Source organism: Herpailurus yagouaroundi, unplaced genomic scaffold, assembly GCF_014898765.1.
Source record: "Herpailurus yagouaroundi ecotype Mexico unplaced genomic scaffold, PumYag 29, whole genome shotgun sequence".
Taxonomy (NCBI): domain Eukaryota; kingdom Metazoa; phylum Chordata; class Mammalia; order Carnivora; family Felidae; genus Herpailurus; species Herpailurus yagouaroundi.
In genome coordinates this window covers 49,085,407-49,105,814 of record NW_024412377.1, presented here as the reverse complement: position 1 = coordinate 49,105,814, position 20,408 = coordinate 49,085,407, and the positions used below count along the sequence as shown (strand labels likewise).

General features: G+C 37.0%; 1 protein-coding gene across 2 annotated transcripts in view; it reads left to right on the top strand.

The window, feature by feature from the left end:
* SOX30 (SRY-box transcription factor 30) overlaps positions 1–13,806 on the top strand; it is a 36,042-nt gene extending 22,236 nt beyond the window's left edge. Inside the window, exon 5 of one of the 2 annotated variants that reach the window (XM_040443297.1) lies at positions 13,380–13,806. In XM_040443297.1, the coding sequence (XP_040299231.1) occupies positions 13,380–13,761 (382 nt within the window). In that variant the 3' untranslated portion in view covers positions 13,762–13,806. The remainder of the gene's footprint in view (positions 1–13,379) is intronic. The other variant, XM_040443306.1, reaches the window with a different exon arrangement.
* The last annotated feature ends 6,602 nt before the right edge of the window (positions 13,807–20,408 follow it).

Genomic DNA, 20,408 nt, shown 5'->3' with positions numbered 1-20,408 from the left:
ATATATATATACACACTACATCTTCCTTATCCATTCATCCATCGATGGACATTTGGGCTCTTTCCATACTTTGGCTATTATTGATAGTGCTGCTATAAACACTGTGTCCCTTTGAAACAGCATACCTGTATCCCTTGGATAAATACCTAGTAGTGCAATTGCTGAGTCATAGGGTAGTTCTATTTTTAATTTTTTGAGGAACCTCCATACTGTTTTCCAGAGTGGCTGTACCAGTTTGCATTCCCACCAGCAGTGCAAAAGAAATCCTCTTTCTCCGCATTCTCGCCAACATCTGTTGTTGCCTGAGTTGTTAATGTTAGCCGTTATGATAGGTATGAGGTGGTATCTCATTGTGGTTTTGATTTGTATTTCCCTGATGATGAATGATGTTGAGCATTTTTTTCATGTGTCGGTTGGCCATCTGGATGTCTTCTTTGGAGAAGTGTCTATTCATGTTTTTTGCCCATTTCTTCACTGGATTATTTGTGTTTTGGGTGTTGAGTTTGATAAATTCTTTATAGATTTTGGATACTAACCCTTTATCTGATATGTTATTTGGAAATATCTTCTCCCATTCTGTCAGTTGCCTTTTAGTTTTGCTGATTGTTTCCTTCACTGTGCAGAAGCTTTTTATTTTGATGAGGTCCTAATAGTTCATTTTTGCTTTTGTTTCCCTTGCCTCTAGAGATGTGTTGAGTAATAAGTTGTTTTTGCCTGCTTTCTCCTCAAGGCTTTTGATGGCTTCCTTTCTTATATTTAGGTCTTTCATCCATTTTGGGTTTATTTTTATGTATGGTGTAAGAAAGTGGTCCAGGTTCATTTTTCTGCATGTTGCTGTCCAGTTTTCCCAGCACCACTTGCTGAAGAGTCTGTCTTTATTCCATTGGATATTCTTTCCTGCTTTGTCAAAGATTAGTTGGCCATACATTTGTGGGTCCATTTCTGGGTTCTCTATTCTGTTCCATTGATCTGAGTGTCTGTTTCTGTGCCAGTACCATGGTGTCTTGATGATTACAGCGTTGTAGTACAGCTTGAAGTCCAGTATTGTGATGCCTCCTGCTTTGGTTTTCTTTTTCAAGATTGCTTTGGCTATTCGGGGTCTTTTCTGGTTCCATATAAATTTTAGGATTGTTTGTTCTAGCTCTGTGAAGAATGCTAGTGTTATTTTGTTAGGGATTGCATTGAATATATATATTGCTTTGGGTAGTATTGACATTTTAACAATATTTGTTCTTCCTATCCAGAAGCATGGAATATTTTTCCATTTCTTTGTGTCTTCTTCAATTTCTTTCATAAGCTTTCTATAGTGTCCAGTGTATAGATTTTTCACCTCTTTGGTTAAATTTATTCCTAGGTATTTTATGGTTTTTGTTACAATTGTAAATGGGATCTATTCCTTGATTTCTCTTTCTGTTGCTTCATTATTGGTGTATAGGAATGCAACCAATTTCTGTGCATTGATTTTATATCCTGCAACTTTGCTGAATTCATGGATCAGTTCTAGCAGTTTTTTGGTGGAATCTTTTGGGTTTTCCATCTATAGTATCATGTTATCTGCGAAGAGTGAAAGTTTGACCTCCTCCTGGCCGGTTTGGATTCCTTTTATTTCTTTGTGTTGTCTGATTGTGGAGGCTAAGACTTCCAATACTATGTTGAATAACAGTGGCGAGAGTGTACATCCCTGTCTTGTTCCTGACCTTAGGGGGAAAGCTCTTAGTTTTTCCCCATTGCGGATGGTATTAGCGTTGGGTCTTTCATACATGGCTTTTATGATCTCAAGGTATGATCCTCTGTCCCTACTTTCTGGAGGGTTTTTATCAAGAAAGGATGCTGTATTTTGTCAAATGCTTTCTCTGCATCTATTGAGAGGATCATGTGGTTCTTGTCCTTTCTCTTATGATGTGACAAATCACATTGATTATTTTGCGGATATTTAACCAGCCCTGCATCCCAGGTATAAATCCCACTTGGTCGTGGTGAATAATTTTTTTAATGTATTGTTGGATCCAGTTGGCTAATAACTTGAGGATTTTTGCATCCATATTCATCAGGGAAATTGGTCTATAGTTCTCCTTTTTAGTGGGGTCTTTGGTTTTGGTCTTCTATGCTGGCTTCATAGAAGGAGTTTGGAAGTTTTCCTTCCATTTCTATTTTTTGGAACAGCTTCAAGAGAATAGGTGTTAACTCTTCCTTAAATGTTTGGTAGAATTCCCCTGGAAAGCCATCTACCTCTGCACTCTTGTTTTTTGGGAGATTATTGATTACTAATTCGACTTCTTTGCTGGTTACAGGTCTGTTCAAATTTTCTATTTCTTCATGTTCAGTTTTGGTAGTTTATATGTTTGTAGGAATTTGTTCATTTCTTCCAGATTGCCTATTTTATTGGCATATAATTGCTCATAATATTCTCTTAATATTGTTCTTGTTTCTCCTGTATTGGTTGTGATCTCTCCTCTTTCATTCTTATTTTATTTATTTGGGTCCTTTCCTTTTTCTTTTTGATCCAACTGGTTAGTGGTTTATCAATTTTGTTAATTCTTTCAAAGAACCAGCTTATGGTTTCGTTGATCTGTTCTACTGTTTTTTTCTTTGTTTGTTTTGTTTTGTTTTGTTCTGTTCTGTTTTGTTTTTGATAGCATTGATTTCTGCTCTCATCGTTATTATTTCCTGTCTTCTGCTGGTTTTGGTTTTATTTGCTGTTCTTTTTCCAACTGTTTAAGGTGTAAGATTAGCTTGTGTATCTGAGACCTTTCTTCCTCCTATGGAAAAGATTGGTTTGCTATATACTTCCCTCTTATGACTGCCCTGGCTGTGTCCCAGAGGTTTTGGGCTGTGGTGTTATCATTTTCATTGGCTTCCATATACTTTTTAATTTCCTCTTTAACTGCTTGGTTAACCCATACATTCTTAAGTAGGATGTTCTTTAGTTTGCAAGTATTTGTTATCTTTCCAAATTTTTTCTTGTGGTTGATTTCGAGTTTCACAGCATTGTGGTCTGAAAATATGCACGGTATGATCTCGATCTTTTTGTACTGTTGAGGGCTGATTTGTGTCCCAGTATGTGATCTATTCTGGAGAACGTTCCATGTGCACTGGAGAAGAATGTATATTCTGCTGCTTTAGGATGAAACGTTCTGAATATATCTGTTAAGTCCATCTGGTCCAGTGTCTCATTCAAAGCCATTGTTTCCTTCTTGATTTTCTGTTTAGATAATCTGTCCATTGCTGTAAGTGGGGTGTTGAAGTCCCCTACTATTATGGTATTATTATCAATGAGTTTCTTTATGTTTGTGTTTAATTGATTTATATATTTGGGTTCTTTCACATTTGGAGCATAAATGTTTACAATTGTTAGGTCTTCTTGGTAGATATACCCCTTAATTATGATATAATGCCCTTCTTCATCTCTTATTACAGTCTTTATTTTGAAGTCTAGATTGTCTGATATATGTAGGCTACTCCAGCTTTCTTTTGTCAACCATTAGCATGATAGATGGTTCTCCATCCCCTTACTTTCAGTCTGAAGGTGTCTTTAGGTCTAAAGTGGGCCTCTTGTAAACAGCATATAGATGGATTTTGTTTTCTTATCTATTCTGTTACCCTGTGTCTTTTGATTGGAGCATTTAGTCCATTGACGTTTAGAGTGAGTACTGAAAGATATGAATTTTTTGTTTAATTTTTTTTAATTATTTATTTTTGACAGACAGAGAGACAGAGCCTGAGTGAGGGAGGGGCAGAGAGAGAGGGAGGCATAGAATCCAAAGCAGGCTCCAGGCTCTGAGCTGTCAGCACAGAGCCTGACACCGGGCTCGAACTCACAGACCACGAGATCATGACCTGAGCCAAAGTTGGATGCTCAACCAACTGAGCCACCCAGGCGCCCCTGAAAGATATGAATTTATTGCCATTATGTTGCTTGTAGAGTTGGAGTTTCTGGTGGTGTTCTCTGGCCCTTTCTAGTCTTTGTTGCTTTTAGTCTTTTTTTTTTTTTCCTCCGTCTTTTCTCTCCCCAGAGAGTCCCCCTTGAAGTTTCTTGCAGGTCTGGTTTAGTGGTCACCAACTCCTTTAATTTTCATTTTGTCTGGGAAACTTTTAATCTCTTTTTCTATTTTGAATGACAGCCTTGATGGATAAAGAATTACTGGCTGCATATTTTTCCAATTCAGCACATTGAATGTATCCTGCCACTCCCTTCTGACCTGCCAAGTTTCTGTGGATAGGTCTGTTGCAAGCCTGATCTGTCTTCTCTTGTAAGTGAAGGACTGTTTTTCCCTTACTGGTTTCATGATTCTTTCTTTGCCTGAGTATTTTGTGGATTTGACTATGATATGCCTTGTTGATGGTCAGTTTTTGTTGAATCTAATGGGAGTCCTCTGTGCTTCCTGGATTTTGATGTCTGTGTCTTTCCCCAGGTTAGGAAAGTTTTCCAGTATGATTTGCTCACATAACCCTTCTACCTCTTTTTCTCTGTCTTCATCTTCTGGGACCCCTATGATTCTCATGTTGTTCCTTTTTAATAAGGCACTGATTTCTCTAATTCTTAAATCATTCTCTTTTGCCTTAGTCTTCCTCTTTTTGTCTGCTTCATTATTCATAAGTTTGTCCTCTATATCACTGATTCACTGCTCTGCCTCATCCATCCTTGCTGCCATGGCCTCCATTCGAGATTGCAGCTCAGTTACAGCATTTTTTATTTCATCCTGACTGGCTTTTACTTCTTTTATCACTGCAGGAAGGGATTCTAATCTATTTTCTAACCCCAGCTAGTATTTTTATTATCGTGATTCTAAATTCTGGTTCAGACATCTTGCTCTATCTGTGTTGATTAGGTCCCTGGCTGTCATGTCTTTTTTCTTTTGGGGAGAATTCCTTCATTTCATCATTTTGAAGGAAGAAAAGGAATTAATAAGGTAAAAAAAATTAAAATTAAAAAATTAAAACACACACATACACAAAATCAAAGAAATTATGCTAGATCCTAGGTATATTTTGTTCTGGTTGTTGAAAGGAGCTTCATAGATTTGAGAAAAAAGAGAAAAAGGGGGGAAAAAAAAGATGAAAAAGAAAAAAAGAAAAACATTTGAAAATTTGAAAAAGTGAATACAATGGAATATAATAAAATGAAATGATGGAAGTAAAATAGAATTTGAAAAATTTACAAAATAGTAAAAAATATAATAGGAAAAAATTAAAGAAAAATATTTTTAATAAAAATTGAAAATAAAAATATTTTTTTTCTCTTTCTGATGAGTTCTGTGGTTCAGGTTGTGAAGATTATTGTGTTAATCCTCAAATCAATTTTCTAGGTGTGCAGGATGGTTTAGTGTTGGTCTGGCTGTATTTCATGGATGTGAGGTGCAAGAAAAAAAAACTTCCATGCTGTTCTGCCATCTTGGCTCTTCCCAGCTCCATTATGTTTTATTTGAAAGTTTTGGTTCTTCCTCCTTTTTTCTTTCTTTTTAAATTTTTATTTAAATCCAAATTAGTCAACATATATTGTAAAATTGATTTCAGGAATAGAATTTAGTAGTTCATCACTTACATATAACACCCAGTGCTCATTCCCACAAGTCTTCTCCTTAATGACTCTTGCCCATTTAGCCCATCTCCCCACCCAGCACCCCACCAGCAACCCTCAGTTTATTCTCTGTATTTAAGAGTCTCTTATGGTTTGTTTCCCTCTCTGTTTTTCTTATTTTTCCTTCCCTTCCCCTATGTTCATCTGATTTGTTTCTTAAATTCCACATATGAGTGAAATCATATGATATTTGTCTTTCTCTGATTGGCTTATTTCACTTAGCATAATACACTCTAGTTCCATCCATGTTGTTGCAAATGGCAAGATTTCATTCTTTTTGATTACTGAATAATAGGGACTTACAAATTTAAATGAGAAACCACTATAAACCTATCTGAACTTACCAAATCCAAAATACAGACAACACCAAATACTGCAGAGGATGTAGAGCAAAGGACATTTTAATTCATTGCTAGTGGGAATGCATAATGGTATAATTATTTTGGAAGACAGTTTGGCAATTCCTTATAAAACTACAAAAACTCTTACCATATGATCCAGCAATCATACTCCTTGGTATTTACCAAAAATATTGAAAACTTGTGTTCACACAAAAACCTGCACACAGATGTTTATAGCCATTTTATTCATAATTGCCAAAACAGAAACAATCAAGATGTCCTTCAGTAGGTGACTAGATAAACTGTGATATACATAAACAGTGGAATATTATTGAGTGTTAAAAAGAAATGAACTATCAAGCCCTGAAACACATGGGGGAATCTTACATGCATATGAATGAGTGAAAGAAGCAATGAATAGCATTATATTTTTGTCTTAGTTACCGTCTAGTTACAGAAATTTTTATATGTAAAGCAGAATAGCATAATGAATCTCCATGTACCCATCACTCAACAATGATCAACAGTTTAGCTCTTGTTAGTTTATTTATTTCTTCTACTTTTTAGTGGGAAGTGCGTTAAGTATGTTAAAGTAAATCACAGATGTCATATAATTTCATCTGCATATACATCAGTATGTATATTTATTAGCTAAGGACTTGAAAAAAATGTTGAACCATTTTTATACCTGAAGCATTAATATTTCCTTATTATCATCCAACAACTGACCTGTTGAATTTTCCTCCATTCACAATTAGTTTGCATAAAACAGGATCCAAGCAAGACGTACACATTGGATGTGATTATGTTTCTTAAGCCTCTTCTTTGCTAAAATCGTGCTCTAACCTCTTTTATTTTTTTAATTCCATGCATTTATTGAAGAAACAGGAAATTATACTCATCTTACATTTTGCTTATTACATCTTTGGATATTGTTTATATGTTTCCCTTTCACCTATTTTTTTTTCTGTAAAATGATAGATCTTGCAACTTGATTAAATTCAGGTTCAAATTTTTTTCTTTTACTTTTTTCCCCCTTTATTTTTCTTTTCCCTATTTCTCTCTCTCTCTCTCTCTCTCTCTCTCTCTCTCTCTCTCTCTCTTTGACAATGATACCTCCTGGGTGCTGTGTACTTTGTATTGTATCACATCAAGAGGCACACAAAGTCTGTTTTTCTCTAATAGTGATGTTAAGAATGATCTGTGGGTTCAGGTATTATCACTTTAATAGTACTTCTCAATTCTTGGCTGTACAGTAGCATCACTTGAAGAGTTTAGACGAAACAAATTAGAATCTTTGTCAGGGTGGGACCTGAGCAGCAGTATTCTTTAAAAGTTTCTCTAGGTTGGGGTTCCTGGATGGCTCAGTTGCTTAAGTATCCGACTTCAGTTCAGGTCATGATCTCACAGGGTTCAGAGAGCCCCACATTGGGCTCTCTGCTGTCACTGCTTCAAATCCTTTGTCCTCCCTTCTCTCTGCCCCTCCCTCCACCCCCCCACCCCATCTCTCTCTCTCTCATAAATATTAAACATTAAATAAAAAAGTTTTTCCAGGTGATTTTAACGGTCAGCTAAGGTTGAGAATTACCATTGTAATGATTTTAGTAGCTATGGTGATTGTTGCCTAGACCAATGGGATTGTAAAATGGTGATTTTCTCCATCAGCATTTCTTCATTAACTAGAATGCTTTTTTGAAGAAAAACTTGCCATCAACTACTTGGTTACTCTGAAATACAGGAAGAGCAGGATAAATTCTTGATTCCCCCTCCCCCCCACTCCCCACACCCTCGCCTGATATTACTGAGACTTGTTTTGTTTTAGGAATACCGTCATGAACAAGTATATTTTTATATATTTGGTATTTTTTGATACATTGCAATCATTATTATATCTTCTGATGCTCAAATTATTCTTTTATTTGTCCATTTGGCTATAAGTTGGGTTCTGTGTCCTTAATCTTTGATAGCTTTTTTGTTCTCTGGCAAAGTATGCCCTAGGTTTTTCTTGTATGTTTTGTACTTCCCAGACCTGGAATCAGCCATTTTATCCAGAAATCCAAGTTTCTTTTACTGAAATCACAATTTGGGCAATAAGGATGCTTATCACTTCTGAATTAACAAAGTGTCTAGGGCTTTTCAGTGGAAAATATGAGAATACGTATGAGAATAATATGTATTTTTTTGTATGAGAAGTAATTCATGAGTATATACTGATATTTATAAAATAAATTAAATATTGTAGTTTCAAATGAAGTTCTTTGATTTTATGTGCTAACATCTTTTCTCCCTAGGAGAAATCTTGTTTTCTAGTGATAATAATATATTTGCTTTGTCCTACAAAATATGTTTTTTTTTCCTAATATGTTTGTGGGGGGGTGGGGGGAGAGAGAGAGAATAACTTCAAAACAATTATAGTAAGAGTTTCAAAGCAGCAGTATCACAAACAATAAAATTACCAAATGTAGTTTAGTATTTGTCATTCTTTTCTCTTTAGGGTGTATCTTACCAGGAAGACACAATAAAGACATCAGATTTAAATTATCTTGAAATAATTTTTCTCTGTGTAGTTAAGGAAACTGCAACTTGATATGAGCTTGGGTTCATTTGTTTTCGTTTGCTTTTAATTTTTAGGGCATTACTTTTTAAAATAGCAAATTGTTTTAAAATTATGCAAAGTTGTTACATGGTTTCAAAGCCAAAATCATAATACAAAGTACATTCTGAGAAGCCTGGCTTCTCTGCCTGTCTCTTCCCCCCTTCCATCTTGCCTCCTACATGCCACCATTTCTTTTATTTTTTAATGTTTGTTTATTTTTGAGAAAGAGAGAGAGAGAGAGCGCGCGCGCAAGTGGGGGAGGGGCATAGAGACAAGGAGACAGAATCTGAAGCAGGCTCCAGGCTCCAAGCTGTCAGCACAGAGCCTGACATGGGGCTCGAACCCATGAACAGTGAGATCATGACCAGAGCCGAAGTCAGGTGCTTAACCGACTGAGGCACCCAGATGTCCCTACATACCACTACTTCAATTAGATTTTGCTCTACCTTTGCATTCTTTCTTTTTGAAAATAAAAGCAGAACATATGTGTGTATATTTATGAATACATTGCTACAAATAACTTTTTTTTAAGACTAAGTAGTAACACATTATAAGTGTTTCTAGTTTCTAAAGTACTCATATAGACATCCTCTTGCAAGTTCCTCATGACAGACCTTTTAAGTTGGCAGAACAGGTAATATTATCTCTTTTATATAAGGAACCCAATGCTCAGAAAAATGTAGGTTTCTTTAAGGTTACCAGGTTTATAAGTGGCACAGCTAGAACTAGTACCCATGTACTGTGGCATGGTAGTTAGGAGAACAAGTTCTAGAGTTAGCTTGCCTGATTCTGTTTCACTACTTACTAATTACTGACTTTGAGCACTTTACTCAGTCTCTTCCAGGTTATCTTTTTCCTCATCTGTTAAGTGGAGATAGAGTATCTGTCTCATATGGTTATTCTAACGAGTAATTGAGATAACACATAAACCTTAGCAGATGCCTAGAAAACGTAGTAATTGCTTATTAAATGTTGACTAATATTATCATTCTGAAAATTCTAATTGATGCTTTTCCCACTATACCTCAGTGCTTCCAAAGTTATTCATTTTCATCCATGCAAACTTCTAGGATTACTCCTGTCTTAACTGATCTATTTTGTGGGTCTAATGTGTTTTTACCACACTGGTATAGCCATCTGGTGTTTGCAGTTTGCCTTACAGACTTGAGCACATGTCTACTATATACCTAGATTCTAGATCATTGTTATTTTGTATTTATTTTTAATGTTTATTTATTTGAGAGAAAGAGAGAGAGCAAGAGAAAGAGTGAGCACATGCATGTGAGCAGGGGAGGGGCAGAGTGAGAGGGAGAGAGATGAACCGTGAGTTCATGACTTGAGCCAAAATCAAGGGTCAGATGCTTAACTGAGCTACCCAGGTGCTCCTAGATCATTCTTAAATTAAATTATCCACCAAGACTTGCATAATATCTTGCCTACGTTGAGTCCTGAAAAAAAATAGTGGGTGATTGTTTCCACCTGATGTGAAGGTTTTGTGAAAGAGGAAGTGTCTGTGTAATTCAGTGAATGGGGAGACACTCAGGTGAAAGGGCTACAGGAGCAAAATCATACTAGCTAGAAGTATAACACGTTCAGGACGTATGTATTATATTAAAAATGCTTGAATGAAGATGTGGCAATAGGAAAGGAAATCTGAAACATTTTGGAAACTTAGCCTCATACTTATGATAGTTAACATGGACAAGGTTTGTAGCACTTAGAGATTTGGGGGTGAGATATCAATCTGCTGAAGATACCCCATATTTTCAGAGTTTGAGATGATGTCTAGTATGTTGATTATACTTCTATTTTTTTAATAGAAGGAAACAAAGTTGACCTTTTTTAAAAAAAAAAAAGTGGGAGCATGAAATGAAACCCCCAACTTGTCATGGGTTTTGCTCATGAGTATGGTTTTTATGTTTATGTTATCTGTCACTAGATGGAGTCCATGAGCCCAGGGAACTCTTGCTTGGACTTTTGTATATCCCTTCCTAGGATTCCTGTTCTATGGCTTTACAATATGTAAAAAAATTGGGTTTGAATAGCAGAATTTTTAGATTTGCCTTAAAAAGGCAGTTTGTAAAACAGTAAAAATAATCTTTTCAATTGTTCATGTTGCAAAAAATTTATTTGGAAATGATCTTTAAAACCACAGTTTAATATCCATTCTAAATCTGATAGTGAGTGTTTTCAATTTAATTATTGTCAATTAAAGTTAAGTTATCATCCTCTGTTCCAGTGGTGCAGCCCCACCCCTCCCCACCCTGCCCAGGAACTTTTTTTTTGTATAGTTGACACACAATGTTATATTCATTTCAGATGTACAGCATAGTGATTTGATAAGTGTATACATTGTGCTATGTTCATCACAAGTGTAGCTACCATCTGTCCCCTGTACATTGCTCTTACAATATTATTAACTGTATTCCTTATACTGTGCCTTTTGTTCCTGTGACTTATTCACTTGTTAACTGGAAGCCTGTATCTCCCACTCCCCTTCACTCATTTTGCCCAACATCCCACCCCTCTCTCCTCTGGCAACCATCAGTTTGTTCTCTGTATTCTGCTTACTGCTCTAATACTGTAATACTGTTGTATTCTGCTTATTATGCTTACGGTCTGATTCTGCTTTTTGTTCATTGTTTGTTTTTTTTTATTCCACTTAGAAGTGAAATCATATGGTATTTGTCCTTCTCAATCTGACTTATTTCACTTAGCATGATACCCTCTAGGTCCATTTATGTTGTTGCAAATGACAAGATCTCACTTTTTTTTTAAAAGTTTATTTATTTTGAGAGAAAGAAGGGGGAAGGGGCAGAGAGAGAGAGAGAGAGAGAGAGAGAGAGAGAGAGAATCCCAAGCACAGAGCTGGATGTGGGGCTCAATCCCACGAACCATGAGATCATGACCTGAGCCGAAATCAAGTGTTGGATGTTTAACTGACTGAGCCACCCAAATGTCCCAGTATCCCATACTTTTTTATGGCTGTATAATACTCCATTGTGTGTATATATAACACATCTGTTTTATCCATTCATCTACTAATGGACACTTAGGTTGCTTCCATTTCTTAGCTATTGTAAATAAAACTGCAATAAACATAGGGGTGTATATATCTTTTTGAATTGATGTCTTCATTGTCTTTGGGTAAATACCCCATAGTGGAATTATTGGATCATATGGTAATTCTATTTTTAACTTTTTGAGGAACCTCCATATTGTTTTCCATAGTGACTGGTACCAATTTACCAACAGCATTGAGGTCCCTTTTTCTCCAAATCCTCACCAACACTTGTTATTTTTTTGTCTTTTTGACTTTAGCTCTTCTATCAGGTGTAAGATGATATTCCATCATGGTTTTGATTTGTATTTGCTTGATGACGAGTGATGTTGAGCATCGTTTCATATGTCTGTTGGCCATCTGTATATCTTCTTTAGAAAGATGTCCATTCAGGGGCGCCTAGGTGGCTCAGTCGGTTGAGTGTACGGCTTTGGCTCAGATCGTGATCTCACAGTTTGTGGGTTTGAACCCCACATCGGGCTCTGTGCTGACAGCTTAGAGCCTGGAGCCTGCTTCTGATTCTGTGTTTCCCTCTCTCTCTGCTCCTCCCCCGCTCATGCTCTGTCTCTCTCTCCTTCAAAAATAAATAAAAACATTAAAAAAAAATTAGAAAGATGTCTATTCAGGTCCTCTGCCCATTTTTTAATCAGATTGTTTTTTGATGTCAAGTTATATAAATTCTTTATATGTTTTGGATATTAACCCCTTATCAGGTATACTGTTTGTAAATATCTTATCTTCTCCCATTCAGTAAGGTTACCTTTTTGTTTTGTTGATAGTTTCCTTTGCTATGTAAACACTCTGAGGTAGTCCCAGTAGTTTATTTTTGCTTTTGTTTCTCTTGCCTTAGGAGACATATCTAGAAAACTGTTATGAGCAATGTCAGTGAAATTACTGCCTGTGCTCTTTTCTAGGATTTTTATGGTCTCACAGTAAGGTCTTTAATCCATTTTGGGTTCATTTTTGTGTATCGTATTCAAAGGTGGCCCAGTTTCATTCTTTTTACATGTAGCTATTCAGTTTTCCCAGCACCATATTGAAGACAGGATTTTCCCCATTGTATATTCTTGCCTCTTTTGTCATAAATTAATTTATCATGTAATCATAGATTTATTTTTGAGTTCTATTTTTGAGTTCTGTTCAGTTCTGTTGATCTATGTGTCTATTTTTGTGCCAGTGCCGTATGTTTTGATTGCTATAGCTTTGAATATCTTGAAATATGGAATGGTGATATCTCCAGCTTCCCCCCACCACCCCGCCCAAGATTGCTTTAGCTATTCGGGGTCTTTCATTGTTCCATACAAATTTTAGGATTACTTGTTCTAGTTTTGTGAAAAATGTAGTTGATGAGTAGTTCTTGATTGCAACACAATTATACATCACCCTCCCCCCATAAGATTTGTTTCAAATACTAATAAGAACAATTGTTGCACTGCTTACCAAGTATCAATTTTTAGCACAGTATAACACATGTCTGCATTTCCAAAACCTTACATGGTAGTAGGCATCATGAGAGAAAAGCCCAGATAAGCAATTTTTCTTTATCAAGGCTGTCAAAGGTAAGAAGCCTGAGGCTGATAATAGATAATAGTTCTAGTGAGTCACAAACTTACTTTGCCATTTAGTTTCTGTTGGGACTTGGTAGTAGTAAAAGAACAGATGGATACATGAAGTGGTTGAGGAGTTATCTTGGGAACTTTCCAGGCCCCAAAGAGGAGCAGTTAAGTGTGCTCAATTAGTCTGTGTGCAAGGAAACACGTGGGCAAGGTATGATCTAATTCCTTTTTTGTCTTTCTGCTGCAGCACGTGCCCTTATAGTCGGCCTCCCTTTGGCTATGGAAATTTTCCAAGTTCAATGCCAGAATGCCTTGGTTATTATGAAGACAGGTACCAAAAACACGAGGCTATGTTTTCAGCTTTAAATAGAGACTATCCTTTTAGAGACTACCCAGATGAACGTACACACAGCGAAGATTCTCGGAGTTGTGAGAGCGTGGATGGGACCTCTTACTATAACAGTCATAGCCACAGTGGGGAAGAATACTTAAATCCTATGCCTCAGCTGGACATTGGAGCCTTGGAGAACGTCTTTACAGCCCCAACGTCAACTCCCTCTAGCATCCAGCAAGTCAATGTCACTGACAGTGATGAGGAGGATGAAGAAAAAGTGCTCAGGAATTTATAATTTTAAAACAAATATGCACAGAAAATAAACATTTCTTAAAATATACTCTGGGTCAGTTGGTGTGAGAAAAAAAGCCTAGAAAGCTTTGCTGAGGGTTTTCAGCCATGATATGAGGGGTCAAAATCGAACGTGATATATGCCTTCATAAAGATTTGATTAGTGAAACTGGAGTCCTGATGTTTCATCGTAGGAATATTTAAGATATAAAGTAGTTTATTTTTGTGGCTGAAATTTGCATCAATATATATTATCATTACTTTATCTTGGAATATGAAAAATACTGAATCCTCACAATTATATTTGAAGGGATAGGGAGTGTGTAGCTGGCATGATAAGTGTGATTTGTATTTTATCTCAACATACATTTATTTATTTTTCTTATATGATTTTTTGTTTGGTGTTTATGTAACATTTATGGATATTGTCAGTTTTTATGTAATATTTTGAAAGTATTTTGATAACTTTTAGTAGTAAATTTGGACTCAATTGCTAAATTTAATTTATGTGAATAACCAATTATAAGTTGCAAATATGTTTTCATGGCACTGGGTTAAGTCCTTCAGCTAAATTAGTCATTTCTGTTCCTAAACATTTTCATCATCTTTTTTGGATTTATTTTTCCATTTGGTATGCATTGTTCTACTTTTGTTATAATTAAATAAACATAGATAAAATTGTTCTTGTTGGATGTTTTCTGTTTGGGGGATAGAAATAAGCAAAATGAATACTGTTCAGGTGCGGATGGTTTCCATTCCACGTGCAGATTCTTATTAGATATTTATTTTTATTTAATAGTCTCCAGAATTGCACAGATTCTATTAGCTTACACGAGACTTAAAACCGTATCAATAAAGATGTTGTGCACATATTCTGATGCCGTTTTCAAACTCTTTTCACGTGTGTACATGTGACTTAAGCACTACCCCAAATGGAAAAACTCTTCCAGGTTTGGTTCAAACAGCTGTCTCTAAAACCATGGAGTTCATGGAAGAGCACATGGAATTTTTTTAATTCACAGTGAGCAATAAAAATCCTTCTTGTGATGTGTCCTCATGGTAAGTGGCCACTGTGGATCAAGAGAACCTATTTAGAACAGGATCAGGACCACCAGAGTTGGGATCATGGTAGAAGAGATCTACAAGGCACCTGAACCAAGGATCAGAAATATCCACAAACCAATACACTTTTCCCTCAGTGATCTGTATAATTTATGCAAATTGAGATCTTGTTACTTAAAACTGCTTGGAAATTGTATATGGAAACCTGTTCTAAGCTTCCCACATCTTCCTTTACGAAGTCTGTATTTGTCCCTTAAGGAAAGGTTGTTAATGTAATATATTTCATCAACCCTATACTTAATTGTATGTAATATTTCCTCTTCCCAATAAAATTTTATTTTCATATTTTATATTTTTTATTACTCTGTGCAATGTCAATTCAATGTGGTTAAAGAGCAAATTTTGAATTTATTGATAGGGCAAACATGTAACCCCACATTGGAACTAAAGTGACATTTGGTTGTCTTCATAATTGATGTTTATAACTAAGGGAAAATGTGTGTGTCAGCTTGACCCATTTTATCCCGTCTAATTTTTTTTACTGTTTATTTATTTATTTATTTTAACGTTTATTTATTTTTGAGACAGAGAGAGACAGAGCATGAACGGGGGAGGGTCAGAGAGAGAGGGAGACAGAATCTGAAACAGGCTCCAGGCTCTGAGCAGTCAGCACAGAGCCCGACGCGGGGCTCGAACTCACGGACTGCGAGCATGACCTGAGCCGAAGTTGGACGCTTAACTGACTGAGCCACCCAGGAGCCCCAGTTTCTTTATTTTTGAGAGAGAGAGAGAGAGAGAGAGAGAGAGACTGAGTGGGGGAGGGGCAGCAAGAGTCGGGGCGGGGGGAGGGGGGGAGACACAGAATGTGAAGCAGGCTCCAGTCTCTGAGCTGTCAGCACAGAGCCCAAAGTGGGGCTCAAACTCATGAACCATGAGATCATGACCTGAGCTGAAGTCACTAAACTGACTGAGCCACCCAGGTGCCCCTATCCCATCTCATTTTAATAATACCTTAGTGATGAAATGGGGTTTTGATTACAGATCTTATTCTTACAGACAAATTGGTTGGGGTAAATCCCTTTGTAAGGCAGCTGAATGTTACAGAGCATAGTTTAGTGTTTTCCCTGTCTACCTTCAGGCTAGCCCTGTACCACCAATTCCTTCCTTCTTGTACTTAATGGCTGTTGAGGATGGGCAACAGTGCTGGGATCACATGTCAAGAGTTTCGATTATATACAGATCCACAAGATAATTTGGGCTGGAAAATATGGGTAGTTCTTATGGAGAAAAGTAACCCAACTGCAGATAAGCATGCCTCGCTACAAATGCCCATATCTGCTCATTTATAGCTCTTTAAATCACTGTTGGCTCTGACTAGAGATCTACAGACTAAACAAAGCCCTGCCCCATTGGCACTAATTCATCTGCCTCTTCAAGTCATCAGAGTGAAATTTTCTAAGCTTGGAGCCACAAGCACTTTCCAATAGGTCTCATTGCCTTGTTTGTTCTTATGAATTAGAGGTAATACTTGTAATAAGAATAGCCTTCTTTAAAAGTGTGCTGAAATATCAGCATGTTCAAAGCATCAAACTTTTCTGTGCTTTTGACAAAGCTGCTCTGGCTAATTGCAAATTAAGGAAACTGTTTTCACTGAAAATAAAATGAAAATAAATTTAATCCCAATTTTCAAGTAGCCTAATTATCAAATTTAGAAGGGCAGGAGCAGTGCTTTTCCAAATGTGTTAGTTGGAACCCAAGCCATTTAGATATTCTGACAATATTTAAGTTTGGGAAACACATCCTACTCCTCTGCCTTGGGGACGGTTGTTAAAAGTCTTGCAGTGAAAAATCATGTTTAACAGTTTATTTCAGTGCTCCCAAACTTATCTGGCTTGAGACCCCCTTTTTTTGTTTTAACATGTCTGCTAACATCTCACAGAATCCACTTTGGAAAATGCTAATACAATTACAGCCGGTGGCTTTGGTTTTCAACTGCTGGACTTCACATGTGGTTTCCTGCATTGATCACCTTAAATCCTTTATTGAAAGAAGGCAGTGGCTAAATAAACTGTTTTTTGTACTAAGTATCTGATGGTCTTAGAAGAGTCAAGAACTGAAACTTATAGTTGTAAGTTGCCTTTCTCTACTAAACTGGTTTTTTAATGAAAGTTGATAGATATTACATCCAGGAATTCAAGTGGGCAAATGTGCTAAATTCCCATGCAAGTATATTTTCCACAGTGTAAACCAGCTGTCAGTAGGATTATTCCTGAGCCAAAAGTATAAGCTACTTTTGAAAGTTGTAGTTTGGAACTGATGTTGAAATGAAATTCTGGGGATTCTATGAATTACTTGCAATATTTTAATTTTTTTTTCAACGTTTATTTATTTTTTTTGGGACAGAAAGAGACAGAGCATGAATGGGGGAGGGGCAGAGAGAGAGGGAGACACAGAATCGGAAACAGGCTCCAGGCTCTGAGCCATCAGCCCAGAGCCCGACGCGGGGCTCGAACTCACGGAGCGCGAGATCGTGACCTGGCTGAAGTCGGACGCTTAACCGACTGCGCCACCCAGGTGCCCCTGCAATATTTTAAAGTAGTATAATTTTGATGTGGGCAGGGTAATTCTGAAAAATCTCTGGCCTATATTTTGGGACAGACTGCTGAGGCACATCATTTTTTTAGCTTTCTGACTCATTTAAACTTATTCGATTTTAGAGAAATTCCAAAGGCTTCATAATAAAATCAGTTTTCTTAAAAACAAACATATAAGTAGTTACATTCTATCTAACTCTACTTGATGAAAACGTTCACATCCTCTAGACAGATGTACTCTTTATCTCTACATTCTGCGTTCTAACTACTTGACCCAACCTACCTGTCTCCTTTCTGATGAGTGTAATATACACAAATTCAGTAAACTTTTCACTCAGTGATGAATGCTTGTAGGAAAAGGGGAAAAGTGTGTGTGTGTGGGGGGGGGTAGTTTCTGTTTGCTAAACCCTTTAGTCTCTGGCTCCTTCTCTGAAATTATTTTAGGAAAATGTTGTTTTGTTTTCTTTTAATGTTAATTTTGAGAGCGAAAGTGGAGGAGGGGCAGAGAGAGGGGGAGAGAGGATCCCATGCAGGCTCCATGCTGTCAGTGCAGAGCCAGACCCTGGGCTTGATCCTACAAACCATGAGATCATGTCTGAGCTGAAATCAAGAATCTGACACTTAACTGACTGAATCAAACACCCTGAGAAATGTTTTATTTCTAAAAATAATGAACAGCATCTTACATGTACTCTTTTTCAAAGGAATATCTTCAAAGAGCTAAGATTTGCCTGTGTTCCCTGAGATACTGTGCAAGCTAACAAACCCATCCTGGAGAATGTCTTTTCTTTTAAGCTGTATCTAATTACATAGGTCATAGACAATGGAAAGGTGTAGGGTGACCAACATTTTCCCAGTACTGTGGGGTAAGGAGTCCCAGAACAAGGGACTTTCAATGCTAAAACCAGAAAAGTCCTGGGCAAATGAGACAAGCTGGCTATCCTAATAAATAAAATGAATATAGAATCATCTAGAGGGTTGGCTTATGAAGACTGTACTATCCAAATTTAGAGTTTGAAATCATGATGCTTCTCTCACAAAAGCAGAGTATAGCTGAACTTGTGCAGGTTTAATAGAAAGGTGTGTGTGTGTGGGCGGGGGTGGGGATAAGTTACAGGACATGTAGGAAGTATAAGAGAACTGAGGATAGCTAATTATTAATACCTGTGGTGATTTAATCAGACAGTTCACCTTTACTTGGAAGACTAAAAGAAAAATAAAACTGTACCTTTTAGTGATATTTATTTTTATTTATTTATTTAATGTTTTTATGTATTTATTTATTTTGAGAGAGAGATAGAGAGTAAGCAGGGGAGGGGCAGAGAGAGAGAAAGAGAGAGAGAGAGAGACAGAATCCCAAGCAGGCTCCACACTGTCAGCATGGCAGCATGGGGCCCGATGTGGGGCTCGAACCCACCGTGAGATCATGATCTGAGCCGAAATCAAGAGTCAGGCACTTAACCAACTGAGCCACCCAGGGCCCCAGTGATATCTCATTTTATAATCCAGGGTGGGTAATAATCTTTATTAATATGGAGTCTTTTTTTAAACTTTCTTGCTGTTTTCCCCAGCAAAGGTAGAGGAATATTGGTCATAGTCTTTAGCCCGATGTAAGCCAGGGCTACTTTGGCACAGATAATGTGCCAATTCTATACTTATTTAGGTATCTCTGAAACACTAGCCATGATAGTGGTTTTCAAATGTGGTCAGTGTACCACTTCCCACAGAGTGATATGGGATGCTTGTTAAAGATGTAGTCATTTCCCAGACCTATGGAATCACAGTCTCTCTGGCTAGAATCCAGAAATGTGCACTTTTACTAAGTTCCTCAGGTAATCTTTAAGCACACCTACCTTTAACAGCAAGTAGTTTTGTGAGGCTTATTTCAAATTATATCTGTTATGAAAACAATATAACCACAATGGTTTTCAGAAGAAACAAAACAAAACAAAACTTATATCTACCCAATAATTGTTTTTATTTTATGATGTTCCTTCTAATATTTGTCCATATACACATTTTCCACATAATTATATTCACAACACAAGTGCACTTTTGCATATACACTATTGTGTACTTCCTCAATATTTTATTGTGAGCTGTTTTTCATGCTCTATGGTTTTATAATTGATTACCTTTCATGTTTGCACAATATTGCTTCAGGCTGATGTGCTATAATTAACCACATGAAAGAGTTAGGATTGTAGTTTTTTCCAAGTTGGTTTCAGTAATTTGTCCTAGCAGTTTCAATGATGTGATTTCAAAGTGAGTTCTCTTACAGACCAGAAGGAGTGGGGGTCCCTCCGAGTAGCCATTATTTCAGTGACATGAGGGATTTTGATATCATTTTAGAGGTCATTTTAAAACAGAGCACTGAATGGTTGAAGTAGGCAGGCTCATTCTAGTCTGACTTTGGGTCACAATATGAAGGATGATGAGCAGAGCACTTGGAAAGAAAAATGTGGCCTAGTGTCCCATTGTGTTGAAGAGGACACACTAGTCCCTGTTTCTTGAGTCTACTTCATGACTTACCTGGCCTAATGGCCTACTTGTTCTTCATAGCTCAGCTTAGAGATCTGCCCATTGCCTCTCAATGCTTTTCTTTTTTGGTAGTAGAACTCTATATTTTTAGCTATACTTCGTTTCTTGAAGCCAGGCATGGTCAAGTACTTAAGTTCTGGATTATAAGATGTCAAAGGAAGTTTCATATGCAACTTTCAGAAGGTACCCATAAAGGGAGAGGTTATGCCCTTCTTTGCTCTGTTGTCCTTCTTGCTGGCTAGAATACAGAAGTGAGGGCTGGAATCTGAGCAATCACCTTGGAACCTACAGGCCTCATGCTGAGGATGACAGCAAAACAAGAGACGAGTCTAAAGCACCACGCCAGCACAGGATTACTTTCCTCAAGACCTTTATGTAACAGAAAAATAATTTCTTTCTAGTTTAATCCACTATAATTTTGTGTTTTCTGTCATATGCAACTGAACCAAATTTT